The sequence below is a fragment of the Martes martes genome (genome assembly GCF_963455335.1).
Source record: "Martes martes genome assembly, chromosome: 16".
Lineage (NCBI taxonomy): Eukaryota > Metazoa > Chordata > Mammalia > Carnivora > Mustelidae > Martes > Martes martes.
Genome location: NC_137904.1, coordinates 25,213,128 through 25,226,886, shown reverse-complemented (window position 1 = coordinate 25,226,886; position 13,759 = coordinate 25,213,128). Strand labels below are relative to the sequence as shown.

General features: G+C 45.0%; 1 protein-coding gene across 6 annotated transcripts in view; it reads right to left on the bottom strand.

Annotated features, from left to right (window-relative positions):
• The window catches only part of RHOT1 (ras homolog family member T1), a 63,495-nt gene extending 60,342 nt beyond the window's left edge, over positions 1-3,153 (bottom strand). For all 6 annotated transcript variants that reach the window (XM_080825981.1, XM_080825982.1, XM_080825978.1 and 3 more), the window contains exon 1: positions 2,450-3,153. In XM_080825981.1, coding sequence (XP_080682107.1) covers positions 2,450-2,522 — 73 coding nt within the window. In that variant the 5' untranslated portion in view covers positions 2,523-3,153. The remainder of the gene's footprint in view (positions 1-2,449) is intronic.
• Positions 3,154-13,759: the final 10,606 nt, after the last annotated feature.

Sequence of the window (13,759 nt, the reverse complement as noted above, 5' to 3'; positions counted from 1 at the left end):
AATAAATACCTTAAAATTTATAAACAATCTAAATTCTTTGACCTGAGAACTAAAGAGACAGTAAGCAATTAGTAAGCATTTAAGCCAGGATGGATCAGAATCCAGGTTCTGGATGGGCCAAGAAAAGATCCATTTCATCTCCAGAGTACAGGACAGGTTTAGCCAACAGAATGTTGAAACCATTCACAACTCTTTGGGACCTTCAGTGAATGAAGTTGCTGCTGTATGGTTCAGGGACAGTAACAGCAGTAAAATGTACTGAAGCGATAGAGAAGGAACAGACTTTACAACAATATCAGAGATGAAGCTCCTTTTTTTTTTTTTTACCACTCCCCTTAACCATCTTAAAATGACAACTAAACTACTACCACTTTTACCTTAATAAGTGGGCTTCCTGATAAATCCATGTGTTAGACCAATTTATTTTTTTTAATTTATTAAAATAGTCTTGGTCACATTTATATTTACTCAGCATTTAAGGTGGTACAGCTAGGCTAATAGCTGTCAAATATTTATATTAAATCCTGTAATGCTTCAAACATTCCCCCCCAACAAAATACCACCTTTTAATTTAATTAAAATTACATATTTCATATTAAGTCTAATTCTGAAGTTTTAAATGTGAAAAAAAATTATATATATGGTAACTTGCCTAAAACTTTTGGTACAAACCTTTTCAAGAAAAATCTCTTCCTTGAAAACTTCCTTGAAAACTGTCTTTTAGGTCAGGTCCTCCCTGTGACCAAAAAACTCATGCATGCACACTTTTCTTAACTCTCCTATTTGCTTTCATACCTGCAGAACATGGCTTTTAATTTTTCTAACAAATTTTGAGTTCTTTTTATGTATTTCTAAATAATACTGTAAACACTTTCATTTAAATACCCTAAGTCCGGACAATATATCTTACATATATATAGCATTTCTATTTAGATGTTTTACAGACTAATTATTTGTAATTGCTTCCTATATTCCAAAATAAAACCAAAACATAGGGTTTTTGCTTCCAGAAAATTAGTATTACAATTACTGTACTATAAAGCTATTTTATGACACAGTTAAGGATCAGCTTTTTAAGTGGCTCATCCACTCACCTTCCCTACCTTATTCCAAATGCATCAGGTATGAATCATATGTTAAGTAACACCCTCCTGAACTTTGTCAAGGAAATCCATGGAAAATACAGACTAAGATATAGTTATAAATAAAGACTAAAATTCACAACGGCAAACCAAAAAGTAAACTGTATCAGGCCAACCTTCCTTCCAAATTCTGATTTTAAAGACTTCTCCAAACAGCAGGTGAACAGAGATTTCAATGACTATCAAAGAACACTCCAGAAGAGGGTAAAAACGTGTTAGCTTTCCTCCTTGGGAGTGCATCACAGTGACCTGGAGAAGCTACTCTAGGATGAAATGGGGTTTGAAACAGAATGCTTCAAAACATCAATGGCATAGCATTAACTAATGTACAAACAAGCAATTCAGTCCTCCCAGCCCACTTTCCTATTTTAGTCTTACCAAATGAGTCATGTAACTAGCCAACTGCTATCAAGAAGTCCCTGTTCTGTCCCCAAGTCAGTGAACGGAAGGCATTTCTCCTTAATTATATCTTCAAAAGGTGAAATCTAAGAATTTCTAGGGGGTCTTATGTGTATGTGTCAGTTTGGGTCTCCTGTGTGCCTGTTACTTACAAATTACCAAGTAGCTATCCAATAAATAATGCTTAAGGCGGGGGGAAGGGAGGGGGGACGACTAGGCTTTTTGGTGACAATAATTCTCTCAACTAAAGGACCCTCCCCAAATAATTATTCATTCACTGAGCGCTTGTATAACTTGAAGTTGAGAGTAAATTTGGGGGGAAATATCGAGGATAGCGGGAGTTATTCCAATGCAAAGTGCAAGGAACGCCGAAAATACCTTGAAGTGAATGTCTAGAGGGTAAAAAGACTGCGAGCACCAAAAAAAAAAAAAAAAGAAAGAGAAAAACCCAGAACCCTGACCTTGCCGGCAAGTCGAACAGTTCTGCACCCCTCCCCCTAGCTTCCCCGGGAGCCGGTTCACGCTATCCCAATTGGTCAGCCGGCCTGTATCAGCACCTGCCTGGCAGTGACAAGCGAATCTCCACGGAAGACAAGAGGCTCTGAAAAGGAAGCGGCCTCGGAAACGCTTTGAGGCCCAGGAGGAAAGGATTCCAAGCGGAAAAGGAGGAGAGGACCTTCGGAGGGATGAGGCCGGCGGTCAGAGAGACTCGTGGGGACAAGGCTGGCGAGGACGACTGGGGGGTCAGGAGCGGGAGGTGTCAGGAAGGCCCGGGTGAGCTGAGAGGTTGAGGGCCGCCTGCGGGCCGCGGGAAGGGGAGAGCTAAGGGGCTGGGAGGCCCGAGCGCGGAGAGGGGCGAGCAGGCCCGGGGCGGCTGGGGCTGCGAGGGCCCCGGCGAGCGGACTCACGTTCTCCCACCAGCAGGATCCGCACGTCTTTCTTCATGTCTGCGGCTCGCAGGGGCCGACGGCCCGCACGCATGGAGCGGACACCTCTCGCCGGGAGCGCCCACCCCGCGGCGCCGCTCTCCCAGCGCTGCGTGCACCGCCTGCCAGCCTCCCCCGCCGCCCCGCCCGATCCTCGGCTGGGGCCCGCCGAGCCGCCTCCTCGGCTGCTTCCCCGCTTGGGAGCCGGGACAACTCCAGCTCCGCCTCCTCCCGCTCCGCGGGCGGCGGGGCCGACGGAGCGCCGCGAGGGACAAGCACTTTCGGAACGCGAACGCTCTCTGGGCCTGAGCGGCGCCCCCCTGCGTCCGGCTAGCCGCAGCGCCGGGCGGGGGCGCCTCGCCCACCCTCCTCCCGGCCGCGGGGTGGGGGGGCGATGGAGATACCGCCGGGGACTGGGAATTTGAGCGGCAGATCGCTAGTCTGACCCCATTTATTTTGCACAATTGGGGCCGGAGAAGGCACTTGTCCAAGGTCACATAGCTAGAGCCTGGCAGTGACTCAGGACGGGAATATTCTCACCGGACTATAATCTCCGGGAGGGCAGCGACCTGCCTACCTGGTTTTCAGTAGCGTCATAGGACATAGCCCTCAGAAAATGCTTCATTGATGAAAGGGTGACCGGCTCCCGGGATAGAGCCTTTTTCACTACCCATAAACCACCACCCTGGTTCCTTTTTGTCTGTGATGCTTACAAAACACAGTCCTAAACAATGACACTCTTCTTTACCTTGTCCTTGTAAACAGATTCATTTCTTTGTAGCAAACTAAATGACTTTCCTCTGCGCTAAGCCAAACTTCGTTTCTAAACCAAACTAAGCCACTTTCTGTGGTTTCCTTGGAGCAAGGTCTTCTGATAATTATCTTTAGTTAGGCTTGCTGAACATAATGCTAGACACATAGGTGACACTGGCTTAGAAACTATTACTGACTTTTCTAACGTTGCCTTATTTCCTCCTGGCCTTCTCCATCGGGAGGAATTTGTCGCTACATCCAGACTGCTACAACAGCTCTTGGCACACAGTGCAGGGTGGGGGGGGGGTAGAGATAGAAAGGAAGAAAGAATTAATGAGGAAATGCTCTTTGCATAATGTGCCTTCTTTTTCTATCTTAAATATTACAAAGTAAGTTTTTAGAGGAAATAAAGTGTGCAAAATACAATCCCCTTTTCTCCTAGGAGGAGCCGTGGGGTGTTGGCATAGCAGTTAAGAGCTGCTGACGTGCTCCAGGGGATTGAATCCAGACTCCATTACCTAATTAGGTATGGGATCCCGAGTAAGTGCTTTAACTTCTCCAACCTGTCCATTCTGCAATGTGGCAATAATGATAACAGTACTTACCTCGTCAGGTGGTTTTGAAGAATAAGTAACATACACATGTCAAACATTTGGTAAAGTGCGAGGCTCCGTACTTGGTCGGTTGATCTCAGCTACCATTGTTAGAGTGAGGTGCACTGGGAAGTTAAAAGCCACAGGTTTTGAGGCAAATACATTGTTACACTTACACCAGAGTATTTTGCCTCTTAGTATAATGATGTCCCTAAGGAGTGTAGGAGAAGAAGGAAGTCCTTCCAAAAAATACTCTGTGATATAAGGAGGGAGATAGGAGAGATACACTCCCTGCTTGCTAGGAGATAATGAAGTCGTATTCTGGGATGGATGCAAATAAGATGGATGGGAATGTGAAATTCGGGAGTCTTGATAATCAGATCTTACAGGGAAAAGGATTCCACGATGGCTGAATTGAAAAGACCCCTACAGAGCACCTATTCCAATCTCATTACTCTATAGGTACAAGCAAGATCCAGAGAGATACCCTGACTTGCCAATGGCAGGACAGCTGACATTGAGCTCGGGCTCTGCCATCCTTAGTGTGTGACTCTGGGCAAATCACATCACCTGTTGCCTCAGTTTCCTCTCTACCAAATGAAGACTATCATCTATTCCCAGCCTCTGACCTTATGGAATTGTTTGGGGGAGCCCATGAAAGGATACATGTGGAAAAAACTTTTTTTTTTTTTTAAGATTTTATTTATTTACTTGACAGACAGAGATCACAAGTAGGCAGAGAGGCAGGCAGAGAGAGAGGGGGAAACAGGTTCCCTGCTGAGCAGAGAGCCCGATGCGGGGCTCGATCCCAGGACCCTGGGATCATGACCTGAGCGGAAGGCAAAGGCTTTAACCCACTGAGCCACCAGGCTCCCAGGAAAAAACTTTTTCTTATAAAAATAAGTGACACTCGGGTGCCTGGGTGGCTCAGTCAGTTAAGTGGCTGCCTTCAGCGCAGGTCATGATCCCAGGGCCTGGGATCGAGCCCGCATCGGGCTCCCCGCTCAGCGGAGAGCCTGCTTCTCCCTCTCCTCTGCCTGCTTGTGCTATCTCTCTGTCAGATAAATAAAATCTTTAAAAAAAAAAAGTGACAAAAATATTAAGCTACAAAGGACAAAGGCCCCTTACAGAGGGGTGAATTCTTTAGGGCACTGCCTGTTCCTAGCCACCCTTTGTAGGGGACCTTGATCACAGGAGTACAGCAACAGCATTGCCGGCTGAGGACAGTGTTAATTCTGAGGGACTTCTCCAGAAGCATAAGAAGAGGCAAGGCCTTCATGGTGTTGTACACGTGTGCTGGGCAACAGCTTTGGCATTTCTATTAACTGAAATGTCTGGAAGGCAGGAGACTAAGAAGAGTTTATCTGGCAGGGAACATCACAGAGTTAATACTGGGAACTCCTTTGTAAATAAAACCTACTTAAGAAACCCAGTCTCGGGGTGCCTGGGTGGCTCAGTCCGTTGAGGATCTGCCTTTGGCTTTGGTCATAATCCCAGGGTCCTGGTCGGGCTCCCTGCTCAGTAGGGAGCCTGCTTTTCCCCTCTCCCTCCGCCACCCACCCCCCCGCTCCCCCGCCACCCGCTTGGGCTCTCTTGCGCTCTCGCCATCAAATAAAAAAATATAATCTTAAAGAAAAAAAATAAAAATCCAGACTCAAGGGGCGCCTGGGTGGCTCAGTGGGTTAAAGCCTCTGCCTTTGGCTCAGGTCATGATCCCGGGGTCCTGGGATCGAGCCCCGCATCGGGCTCTCTTCTCAGCAGGGAGTATGCTTCCCCCTCTCTCTCTGCCTGCCTCTCTGCCTACTTGTGATCTCTCTCTCTCTCTGTCAAATAAATAAATAAAATCTAAAAAAACAAACAAACAACAAAAAAATCCAGGCTCAAGAGCTGCAGAAAAGAGACAACGAACAACCACTTTCAGTAGGCAACAACTAATTGTTAGTACAGACAACAGCACTCATTAAAGTAGGGGAGAGGGTGTCTGGGCCTCCTGGGCTATGTAAGTTTCTTTTACATCCCCTCTCCATCTCCCGATCAGCTACACTTCTGGAGTTTTGGCTGCCTTCACTCCCTTGATATGCTCTTCTCAAGATATTAACAGGCATCCACCAGGGATCACTGTGAAGTCCTCCTAGAGACAGAATAGTTCAGGGTTTAAGAGCTGGGACTCTGGAGTCTGCCTGCCTAGGTCTGAACCTCAGCTTTACCAGGAACCAGTTGTGCCTCATCAAGCAAATTGCTTAACTTCTCTGTAACTCATCTGCAAAATGGTGATAACACCTCGTGGAATTGTTAATGAAGATTAAATGTGTTAGCGTAGTAGGAAAACACTCATAATAGTGCATGGTACATAGTCAGTGATTTACAAATATTAAATAAATTGTGAAGAAAATTACTTCCATACACTTCCTGAGCCTAAGTGTAGAGCCACGTGATGCCACACTGCAGCAAAACACAAGCCAGGGAATGGAGCTTTTGGCAGTGGAATTTAGTGTTGGGATATTACAGATTGATTACTGTGTATTAAGTATATTGGATAGAGCTAAGAAGACAGATTGGAATCTAGAAGGCCCTGATGGAATTTTCCTCCAGAACACTGCTAGGAAGGAGCTCTACCATCACAAGACAAACTCCCTGCCTCCTCAACATAGGTACATAGGTATACATAGGAGGTCTGAACAAAGTACTTTTGCCAGGAAATAACAGGATCCATTTTTTTTTTTAAGATTATTTATTTATTTGACAGACAGGGATCACAAGTAGGCAGAGAGGCAGGCAGGGGTGTGGGGGGAGGGAAGCAGGCTCCCCACTGAGCAGAGAGCCCGATGCAGGGCTCCATCTCAGGACCCTGGGATCATGACCCGAGCCAAAGGCAGAGGCTTAACCCACTGAGCCACCCAGGTGCCCCTAGGATCCATCTTTTATGTCTGTCAAAGGAGGAACTTGCCACACAGCCTCTCTCTACATCCCAGGACAGTGAAACACCCAGGGCCAGTGGGTAGAATATGACTGACATTGGGTGGAACCAAGAGGCTGGCCTCTGATTGGTGAGTTAGCCACAGTCCTGGGCAGGAGGCCAAGTCAGACTGGGCTGGCATTGGTCCCACTCCTCAGATCCTTTTATCTTTGGCCTCTCACGTTTAAACCCAAAGTAATATTCATTGTCCACTCATACTTCATTTTTGTCTCCCGTTCTGTCCAGGAAGACTTCTTCCTTTTCCTGTCAAGCCGGCTCTGGTGGAACGGAAAAGTCCAAAGCCTAGATACAGAGTAAATAGGTAATCTTGCCTTCCAGTGCACTTGCTCTTGGTTCATTGTTCAAACATCCATGTCCTCTGCGTTGTCACATGGATGGGTCTCTAGAGGACATGGATTCTGTTTGCTTGATTGGGCTTGAAGGTCTGTCACTCAGCACAATTACTTATTAAAAGACATTTGAAAACTAACCATGCTGAAAGGCAATTTTTCCACATAGGACCCTCATCTGTTAACACAACATAATTTACAGGGTTGTGGAATCACTATGTTGTACCCTTGAAACTAATATAACATTGTGTGTCAAACTATACTCAAAAAAAAAAAAATCCTCCACTCTGCAGCATATAAATGCTTTATTTTACAGGTTCTCTTTAGCTTTTGGAAAAGAACGGATATTTTAAGTATTGAAGTACCGGATACTTTTTATAACACTCAACAAGATAATAAAGACTGATTTTTGTCTAAAAAAAAATCCTCACATATTGATGAGGTTGCATCCAGTTTTCTTTTTAATTTTCTTAAACTCCTTTCAAATACAGATTGTAAAACAAAAACCTTCAATTAAGAGATAATTGATATTGAGAAGCCTCGCACACCATCCTCCCCACACATGGTCTGAATTCCCTTAGGGAATGGGTAAGAGCCTGGGTTCTGGAGCCTACATTTCATCTTCAACACTTTGCTAGCTGGGCAAACACTGGGCAAGTTACAGAACCTCTCTGAAAACATAAACCTCATTTGCAAAATGGAGCTATCTCATAGGGCTCTTTTTTTTCTTTTAAAGATTTTATTTATTTATTTGACAGACAGAGATCACAAGTAGGCAGAGAGGCAGGCAGAGAGAGAGGAAGGGAAACAGGCTCCCTGGTGAGCAGAGAGCCTGACTCGGGGCTCAATCCCAGGACCCTGAGATCATGACCTGAGCCGAAGGCAGAGGCTTTAACCCACTGAGCCACCCAGGCACCCCCATAGGGCTCTTTTGATGATTAAATAAAATCCAGATAAAATACATTTATCACATTGTTTAACACATAGTTCAGGTTCACGTATCACCGTTCACTGCATTTTTTAATTTGGAATTCATTTGCTGACATGTGTAATTTTTCCAAGGGCAAACTGATTAGCCTGCCCACTCAAATTATAAACTCCAAAAGGCAAAAATGCATTTAATATAACGTTTTTAAAATTTTTTTAAATATAGGAGCGCCTGGGTGGCTCAGTGGGGTAAAGCCTCTGCCTTCGGCTCAGGTCATGATTTCAGGGTCCTGGGATCAAGCCCCCCAGTTGGGCTCTCTGCTCAGCAGGGAGCCTGCTTCCCCCACTCTCTCTGCCTGCCTCTTTGCCTACTTGTGATCTCTGTCAAATAAATAAATAAAATCTTTAAAAAAATTTTTTTTAAATATAACTTTTGATCACTGTAAAGACATTAAAACCTTTGCAATATTGACCAGTGATTCTCAGAAATTTTTAGGCCACGGTCTATTTCTGCAAAACAAAAAATTCCATAGAATAGTAAATTTATAATTTCTGTTTATTTCTGCAAAGAAATCATGACAGTTAAATATATCCCAAGAAAATAATTCAAAAGAAGAAAAATATATATACCTATACATACTCTATTTAGAGGAACATTACACAACAGTTAAAAATGGAAAAGCATACAATTATAGGGGAAAAAATTAAGTATGGCATAAAATTATTGAAACTTTTGGGCACCTGGGTAGCTCAGTGGGTTAAGCCTCTGCCTTTAGCTCAGGTCATGATCTCAAGGTCCTGGGATCAAGCCCCCGAATTGGGCTCTCTGCTCAGCAGGGAGCCTGCTTCCCCCACTCTCTCTGCCTGCCTCTCTGCCTAATGTGATCTCTCTCTCTCTGTCAAATAAATAATTTTTTTAAAAAAAGATCATGAATTAGTTTTTAGTACAACCATCTTTTGTAAAATGTCAAGGTTAATTTAATAATTATATTTTAAAAATAAAATTACCAGAAATATTTAAGAGAGGGGCGCCTGGGTGGCTCAATTTTTGGGTGTCTGCCTTTGGCTCAGGTCATGATCCCAGGGTCCTGGGATTGAGCCCTACGTCGTACTCCCTGCTCCCTTCCCCTCCCCGCCACTGTTTTCTCTCTTTCTTTCTCTCTCACTCCTTCTCAAATAAATAAATAAAATCTAAAAAAAATTTAAAAAAGAAATATTTAGAAGAATAGCAATGCTTTGAGTTACTAATGTAGGATACCATATTACTGAAGTCATTTAACAAATATTTACTGTCCCCACCATGGGTGAGGCTCTGTGCTCAGCGCCAGGAGCACAGTAACGAACAACACTGGTTTAGTATAGACAAAGCAGTGCGTCTTCAGGCGCCCATCTCATCACCAGAATCCTCCAAATCATTCTTTGTACCCTTTCAAAAACCTTCCACAAGAAGTGACATCTCATCATCTAAATCTTTAGATATGACTGGGTCGCATTCCTCTGGTAGTCTGCTCTTCCTACCCAACAGTGTTAACAGATGACCCCCGGGCCACACTATGCCTTAACCCAGCAAGCAGGCAAATATCCCTAGAGATCTCCTAGGAAAAAATACCATGGTTTTAGCCCGAGGAGCCTTCCCGATAACTCCTACTATTAGCGGGTCTGCTTTGATCCGATCTAAATGTGTTGTGCACCATTTTCAACAGAGATCTCCCTCTGGACAAGGTGGGCAGTGGAGGGGACACTACAGGGAAAGTAGACTGGATTCACGAAAGTACATGATGTGACACAAAGCAAGGTGGCTGGGGTGGAGGATGTGTGGGGGAGGATGACAGGAAATGGAGCTAGAGGTGGGGAAGAGTAGAGGTAGGAACTGGAACTTTCTGCTGGAGGCACTGGGGAGCCCCTGGGGAGTTTGAAGTGGAGGAGTGACATCTGATTTGTGTTCAGGGGAACTCACATTAGCAGAATGAGAACAGATGGGAAGAGGGTTCTGACTAGAGACAGAGGGGCTCAAATCAAAATAATCTGTCAGAGAAGTGATTAGAGTCTGAACCACAGTAGATGCAGAGGGAAGCAGAGGGGCCCAGGAAGATTCGAGTAAGCAGAAGCCAGGGTCACAACTTGGTGCTAATTGTCCAGAAGGTGGTGAAGAAAAGATCCTGGGGTAACTCTAAGACACTGTGTCCTGAACAAAGGTTTAAGGCTTTCACTCCAGGGCATATTAATTTTGAAAAATAAAGGTGAAAAGACTCCCCTGAGCAGGGAGGGAAGACGCAGTCTTCCGTAGTGCACCATCTCTCAGGGCCACGTTATCTTAAGTTGTGGAACGAGGTAATTGTAGATGGTGCAGGGACACTTGAAATGGTGGCCTCTATAGCCAGAATGTTTTTCCCTTTTCCGTTTCTATCCTAATTAAGTCAAGATGAAAGCCTCAGTAAATCTGTAACACCCGATAATCTCCTTCTGTGCCCGTGGGCACGTGCACAAGAGAGAGAAAGAGAAAGAAAGAGAGAACACACTCAAGCCAGCTCCAGAACAAGCCTCCGATTCAGAGCCTTATAGGACAGAACCAAGCTGCTCACATTGTTTTTGTTTTCCATGAAACATATATTTAGGGGCACCTGGGTGACTCAGTGAGTTGAAGCCTCTGCCTTCAGCTCAGGCCATGATCCCAGGGTCCTGGGATCAAGCCCCACATAGGGCTCACTGCTCCACAGGGAGCCTGCTTCCCGCCCCTCCCCCCCACCGCCTGCCTCTCTGCCTACTTGTGGTCTCTATCTGTCGAATAAATAAAATAAAATCTTAAAAAAAAAAAAAAGAAACATATATTTAGGGTTACCACTTTATTTAAGACACAGGATTCTGATACCTATCTACATCATTTTTTTTGTTTCCTTTTGAAATGAATGTACCTGAGGGGGGTTAGTGAGTTGGTTTAGGAAAAAATATTAAGTAAAACATGGTGCAGGAGATAGGCAAGTGTGACAAGAATCGTGGCACATAAAAGACTGAAGCTTGGGAAACAGTGTCCTGAGAAAGCCTATGGCTGGTTAGGAGGTAAACCCCAAATCAGAACAAATCTTTGACAAAACTCTCATTATAGTTAAAGAAGACTCCACTCCTCTGGAAGGACACGAAATTATGCAGCGACTAGGGTTTTGGGTCATCTTTTTTCTTAATATTTTATTTTGAAGTAATCTCTTCACCCAATGTGGGGCTCAAACACACAAACCCCAAACTGAGCAATTACAAATGAGGATGAATTTGGGTTTGGGGCTGAGGGCTCAGGCGGCAGTGGGGAATGATGGAACTGAGCATATAGGAAGGAAAATTCTCTCTTCCTGTCAAAAGCCCCAAGTGCCCCCAGGGAAGGGATTTTTCCTTTAACCACAGCAAAAGGGCCTGAGGTATCTCCAAGGAGCAGCATTGTTGCTTTTCCTGGCTTGTTTCTGCAATCAGCTGGGAGATAAAGTCTTCAGATTAAACTTTTTCAGAAAAAAAATGTATTGGAGGGAGGAAAATTAAGGGACAAAAAGATGTAATTGTATGAGATTGCTGTGAGCCTAGGAAGGTGGTGGCTTCCTGGTTGGTAGGGGGTTCTTCTAGGAACCCAGAGCCCTGGACCCCAATAATGGGAATCAACCATGCCTTCCTCCAGTAGGTGCCTCTTCCCCAGAGGGTAAAGAGTGTCTGTGAGGTGGAAGGGAAGAGAGAGGGAGAGACAGACAGAGGTGGCCGTTGTTGCTAACATTACTCCCTTCTCCCTGACCCCCAGAGAAAAGCACTTCACAGAGATAAGCCTACAAGAAAACATAAGCTTTTGGGAGAACCATCAGCAGAGAAGGTGAGAAGCTGCTGCAGGAGTCCCCGGTGCTCTTCCCATGAGCCTTTGCATCCCCCACAGGAAGTCTTTCCAGCTTGATCCATTTGTGGATGATTTCTTCCCCCACATAGTATAGTTCCAAGTGAGAGGTCCTTCACTCACTGGCATTTCAGCTTCATTATTTCTATTCTGGAGGATTTTTGTTTTGTTTCGTTTGAGGAAGGGTACCACTTTCCACAGTGTCCTGGAAGGCTGATTTGCAGACCGAAAGCTCAAGACAAAAGCAAAGAAGCGGAGTACTAACCTTCATTCTCTGCCTCTCTGATGCTTATGCTTCCACTCTGGGTTGGAGAAATCACGTGGTAAGGCAACAAACTCTATGCTCACAGAGGCCCCATTATTCAAACCACCAGATAAGATGGTATTTAACCAAAGCACCTCAAGATGCTAAAAACCCTGGGCTCTGAATTCTCAATCTTAGTACTTTGATTTTTTTTAATTTTTTTAAAGATTTTATTTTTTTATTTATTTGACAGAGAGAGAGAGAGATCACAAGCAGGCAGAGAGAGGCAAGCAGGCTCCCTGCTGAGCAGAGAGCCCGATGTGGGGCTCGATCCCAGGACCCTGAGATCATGACCTGAGCCGAAGGCAGAGGCTTAAGCCACTGAGCCACTCAGCGCCCCTAAAGATTTTATTTATTTATGACAGAGAAAGAGAGCGAGAGAGGGAACACAAGGAGGGGGAGCTGGAGAGGGAGAAGCAGGGTTCCTGCTGAGAAGGGAGCCTGATGTGGGCTCAATTCCAAGACCCTGGGATCATGACCTCAGCTGAACGCAGACTCCCAAGGACTGAGCCACCCAGGTGCCCCTCAGTCTTGGTACTTTTAAAGGGCAAACATCAAGGTGACTCTGGGTGAGAAGATAAAAGCTCCACGATGCAGGAAATGAGAACAGAGAGCCCTTTAAAGGTCAGCTGGCACAAAGAGAGAGGTCTTGTCCTTACTCAGGCAACCCAAAGCCACTATACTATTCTCAACTGAGAACTGCTACCACCAACAACCAGAAAAGAAGAGTACCTTGTCGCTCTAGGGCTAGCTGTGTCCCATCAGTGGAAAGCCAGCTCCTGGCTCAACACAGGGCCTTATCAGAGGGTATTAAGGTTAGAGACTCGAGAGAGGGGAAAACTGGGCCAGTCCCTGCTCTGCCAGCTGACCAGTCCTAGGCAAACCACTGACCCCTGCCTGGGCCTCTGGTTTTTTTTTTGTTTTTTTTTTTTAAGACTTTATTTATTTATTTGACTGAGAGAGAGAGTGAGAGAGGGAATACAAGTAGGGACAGAGGGAGAAGCAGGCTCCCTGCTGAGCAGGGATGGATCCCAGGGCTCTGGGATCATGACCGGAGCCAAAGGCAGCCGCTTAACCAACTGAGCCACTTAGGCACCCTATGTTTTTAAAGTTATTTAAGTAATCTCTGCACCCACCACAGGGCTTGAACTCACAACTCCAAGATCAAGAGTTGCAAACTCTACCGAGTGAGTTAGTCCGCCAGGTGCCCCAATCTGTACACTTTATTTATGTATTTTTTTCTTTTTAAAGCTTTATTTATTTGTTTATTTGAGAGACAGAGAAATAGAAGGAGAATGAGGGGAGGGGGAGGGAAAGAGAGTCTTTAAGCAGGCTCCCTGCCAAGGGAATAGTCCCATGTGGGGCTCTATCCCAGGACCCTGGCTGGGATCATGACCTGAGCTGAAATTAAGAGTTGGTTTCTCAACCAACTGAGCCACCCATGGGTTGCCCAATCTGTATACTTTAAATAAGTGAATTTAATAGTATGTAAATTATATCTCAACAAAGCAGTTAAGAAAAAGACATATCCATTTTTTTTTTTTTTT